A 4,780-nucleotide genomic window follows, 5' to 3' on the forward strand; every position below is an offset into this window, starting at 1 on the left:
GGAAGAGTGACAAAATCGCGTATACGACAAGTATAATAACAATGAGATTAAGATATAACTTGCACGTGGAAGCGACGCGTGTGTCGTAGAGATCCTTTTCGTACACCTGTTATAAAAGAACGTTCGCTTCGTTTACTTATGAAGATACGTTACCTTTATCGACGGATCGCGCCTCGTTGTCGGCGAGCACCTCGTAATCTTCCGAATCTAAATCCGCGAATGGGCCTCTGGTGGTGGTGGCGGCGGCGGCGGCGGCGGCAGCAGCGAGACTTGTCAACAACGTCACGAGGGTTAACGCGTCGCGCGGCAACATTCCGCAAGGATGCGACTCTAAAATCAGCTCGAATCTCGAGGACGAAAAGCGCGGCGAATCTCGGCCGCCGACCGGCAACAAAACGTGCTTCGTATACGTTGAAAAGAAAGATCGTCCTCCGAGGATCGGGGAGCACATGTGTTTCTCCCAAATTAGATCATCAGGGATTATCGTCGTCGACGTCGTCGTCGTCGTCGTCGTCGTCGCCGTAATCGTCACGATCGATGGATCGCTTTCGCCCGTCCGGTTATCGCGTCGCGCATAACGAAAGAGAGAGAGAGAGAGAACACGATTACGTTAATTTCGCGACGAGGGAAAGCGAAGCGAGAGAGCGACAAGGCAAGAGACGGAGCGTCGACGCAAAACCACGTGCTACCACGTCGCTGTCCGACGGCTGACTGACTACTGACTCACAAACTCTACACTCTACACTCTTCTACTCTCTCTCTACATCGGCGCCGCCGGCCGCCGGTCGTCTCGGAGCCAGCCGTGGCCGGCGCGCACCCGCAACCCGCAACCCGCAGGCAGGCAGGAAGGCACTCGCCTCTCTTTCTCTCTCTCTCTCTCTCTCTCTTTCTCTCTCAGATAGTTTTAAAAAGAAAGAGTCCCCTCTCCCCTCTTGCCGATTGCGCGCGCTCGTTTTACTGTGTGCCGGTGTGCATCGCTTAGAGATGTAACAAAACCATTTTTTGATAGAAAAAAAACATGTGTTTTTGTTTATTGGAGTTTTCAGAGCCTTATCAACTTTTTTTCTACATAAGACGAAATTTTTCGTCTATATACTCGGCGGCGAAAGTTTATCGTATTTCGTGTGTCGAGATAATCGAGCCAACGCGGCGCACCAGAATTCGATTATTTTTTCAAGGGGGGCACGCGGCACGCCACACTTACATTAACGACGCCGTGAGGCCGTCGTATACACGAGCATCTCCGACTTCGACGACGGCATCAGCCGTCACCGGACGGACGCAGGACGCAGGCGTTTGTATATTGTATGTATGTGTGCGTATATCTCGGTAGCGTGTGAAACAGTGTGCGTACGTACGGTTTGTCGGCGGAATAGTCGGTGAGACCCTGCTGCGGACGGAGGAGGACACGCGGTGGCGCCTGATCCCCGACGACCGACGACGCCAAAGTGGTGCGACGCGACGCGTCTTTGCCTGCTTTTTCCCGTCAGCCGTTTGTCGGGAGAGACATTCTTTTTCTACCGCAGTACACGTTGTCGTATACATATATTTTGCCGCCGTTGCTTCCTATCTCGTTCTATTGTTATACGTTTACGATCTAAATACGAGACTCTTTAAACTTTAAACGATTGGCACATCATTGTTTGAAATAGAGGCAGATTAGCTATCCGTTCTCTCGTTGCGATAAGCATATCCGCTTTCGCTTTTATATATTTCCATATATTAGTAATATGTATAATATCGTGCCTCTTTAGGTTTTAAGGGTAAACAGCAGTTTTTTTTAACAATGACAACGTGATGGATCGATTTTTGCGTCAGACGCAGAATAATCATAATTAACATAATTTCGTCGTCTTATTTATTTTAATGTCAAATCGCAGTCAGGCGGAAGATGGCAGGAAAGATGGACAACTAATAAAGGATTATTACATTACATATTGCGTACTCATACATACACAATTAAAATATATTAATTTCTATAATTTATAATTTGACATACAATATAAAACGCTTTGTACAATATAATATTAATTACTCTTTATTCTTATATAGACTTAGACTTTAAAATTGTATGTTAAAATTTCAAATAAATTGTACCAGTTTTTCATATGTCCCTAATTATATAGATATAAGCATCCCCTCTTAGAACTTTGCAAAGTTTTCAATTTTTAATCCATCAGTGTTATATGATTTTACATCGTTAATTAAAATCATTGCGTAGAATAAACTCATACTCTCTCGAAATATGCAATGCGTTTTCAATTTTGCGTACAATATATGATTTTCGACGTATTTGAGATACTGAGAGCCGTGACGCATATATTCTTGACATCTTCTGGTAGCTTTACACATATCCAGCACGCCAATCTGAAAAACCTCGACGCGCGATTACGCTAGACGGCTAGACTTACAGAGGATTCACTGTATTCGCGCGCGTCGTTGCTTACGACGTTGCTCTCTTCATCAATTTATTTATGTTAGATGGAACCCCGCTCTTTCTCTTTCTCACGATGACATAGCGTTTCGGGTGCACGTTATTTTCTCTGCCGTTATTCGTTTGATCGTTTGGCAGGATGCGTGTACGTGTATGTGTCGAGCAACCTGGAGGAGGATGACTAATTACGTTGAAACCGGGGGCCGAGGGCCGGGCGCGCGGGATCGGTGGGGCCCGGTTCACCTGGCATACACTGGGCGTCCCTCGAGGGGTCTCGCTCGACGGCGGCGAAGAATGCGAGCTACATCGCCCGTTAGTCATACGATGTAGAACAAAGGACTCTAGAGCGTGCGGTGGAGTTGGTTTGCTCTTCAGGAAGCTTCGTTAAATACACGTACGTCGGATCTCGGATCTCGTATCCCCGAATCGTCCGTCACGGGTGTGACGTGGCTCTTTTCCCCAAGACCTCCCCAGTATCCAGTTATTCCTAAATAGAGATAAGCGAAACTTTTTTTCCGTTACTCGCGGCATAATTGAAAATGACGTAAAAAGGGAGTAAATTAAAAAATTCGAATACACATAATGAAAATTTTAAAAGATCAAACATAATTTTCCATGGTGTCTATTTCCTGGAAAGATATAGCACTTAAGTGGCTCTGTGTTTTTCTTTTGTATGAGAGAGAAGCATTAGAAAACGCATACAGCAAAAAAAAAAAACTTATTTTAGAAATTTGTATACCAAAAGATCTTTAAAATATTCTCTTTATCTGGAATTTTGAAGAAAAGTACGCGGAGGATCAGGGAATTTTGTTACAAGCTTTGAGTATAGAGACACAAGTAAACTTTTTCAAATGTTTAGATTTAAGTATCCTTCGAGATGTCATAACAAATTCTACAATGTGTCAATGGATTAAATTGAATTCGTCTTAACAATTTCGAATTTAAGATCCGTCGATATGTTACAATACCTGTATCATTTCGAATGCTACGGTATTGAATAGATATAGTGCGTCCTCTGAGAAGAGAGATAATATTATTAACGCGCGATATTCAATCGCAACCCACGATCCGACAGCCGTGCCGGCGCGGCGCTACTGTTTGGAACTCGAAAGCTATTCAGTGGACGTCGCAAAAAAATCACTTTAATACAGAGACTCGACCGGCCTGTCGGTAGCAGTTATCTCCCGCACGGCCGGCTTCTATTTATATTTTCTGTTCGTTAGTTGATCAGCGGCGTGCGATCAAGACGAGAATTATACTTACAAACGCGCGCGCGTGCGAGAGGGAAAGATAGATAGATAGATAGAGCAACCGCATGTTTAAGAGAAGACACGAATAAGATATATTACATCGCACATAACGCGCATTTCTTCCTCATGCTGTAATATACTTCAAATTTGCAAATTTTTATAATATTTTACAACGTAAAAAATGCGACGATATATGTATAATACATTACCTATATCCTAATTTCATCCCACTGGAGGAAAGACCACAATTAGACCGTAGAATCACAATGTTAAATAAGTCTCGACATCATATTCACGAGTAATTTACAGCGTCCATTACATAACGATTGCTTTTCAGGAATCTGTAACATGGAATATTTATCTCATCACTTAAATTTCTACCACTTCTCACAGCATCTATCTTTCATGATTTTCGAAAACACAAATATGTTTATTCTGCCTGATAAAAAATAAACGCTTAAATGGATTTATAAATGGATTCGTCACGGTATTATCGCGTCGACTCGTCGCGAGCTTCCTGTATATAAATCACGATCAAAAATCGATTCGATGCGCATCGTGTCCGGAGATGCCGGTCCACTTAAAACCGGATCTTATCCCGATTCCCCCTACGGGCTTACTCGGATATGCCTGACGAGGATTAGAAACCGTGAACGACGCGATGGAAAACAATCCTTTGACATAAAATACGCGGAACTGAAATGATCATTAGCGGTACAATGATTGAAGGAATCAATAACAATAAGTGACACTCGTTAAATTATATGCCGCAGTCGATGTCTTTATCGACTGGAGAACAATAATAATGGATAGAGAGAGAAAGAGAGAATATTTTTCTTGATGGGTTTAAATTTACATTTGAATGTCACGACGGATGAAAGAGGGAAAACCGCGACATTCATTTTATTAAACATTGACGTGCTTTTCTGCCAATTTATAACGATGCGTTATATACGAAAACACACTATATTTCCGTATAAGCGAATTATTCTTTATTTTAGTATGTCATATCTTATATTTTATTAGATATATATTCTAGATAAAATACTTTATATACATGTATATTTAAAAATTATATTTAATATTTGTATTTATA

The 4,780-nt window shown here is 42.3% G+C and overlaps 2 protein-coding genes across 3 annotated transcripts in view; both read right to left on the reverse strand.

Annotated features, from left to right (window-relative positions):
• Positions 1–835, reverse strand: part of LOC115236983 — a 17,698-nt gene extending 16,863 nt beyond the window's left edge. The window contains exon 1 of the mRNA XM_029809724.1: positions 154–835. Within this exon, the coding sequence (XP_029665584.1) occupies positions 154–451 (298 nt within the window). The 5' untranslated portion in view covers positions 452–835. The remainder of the gene's footprint in view (positions 1–153) is intronic.
• Positions 836–2,042: 1,207 nt separating this feature from the next.
• Positions 2,043–4,780, reverse strand: part of LOC115237247 — a 7,490-nt gene continuing 4,752 nt past the window's right edge. Inside the window, exons 4-5 of one of the 2 annotated variants that reach the window (XR_003884326.1) lie at positions 3,894–4,025; positions 2,043–2,921 (exon numbers count right to left, since the gene is read on the reverse strand). Coding sequence is in view for 1 of the 2 variants with exons in the window: in XM_029810190.1 (XP_029666050.1) it covers positions 3,977–4,025 (49 nt within the window). In the remaining variant the exon portion in view is untranslated. Of the gene's footprint in view, positions 2,922–3,586; positions 4,026–4,780 lie in introns of those variants that run through there. The other variant, XM_029810190.1, reaches the window with a different exon arrangement.

Source organism: Formica exsecta, unplaced genomic scaffold (genome assembly GCF_003651465.1).
Source record: "Formica exsecta isolate Colony F162 unplaced genomic scaffold, ASM365146v1 scaffold1136, whole genome shotgun sequence".
Taxonomy (NCBI): Eukaryota; Metazoa; Arthropoda; class Insecta; order Hymenoptera; family Formicidae; genus Formica; species Formica exsecta.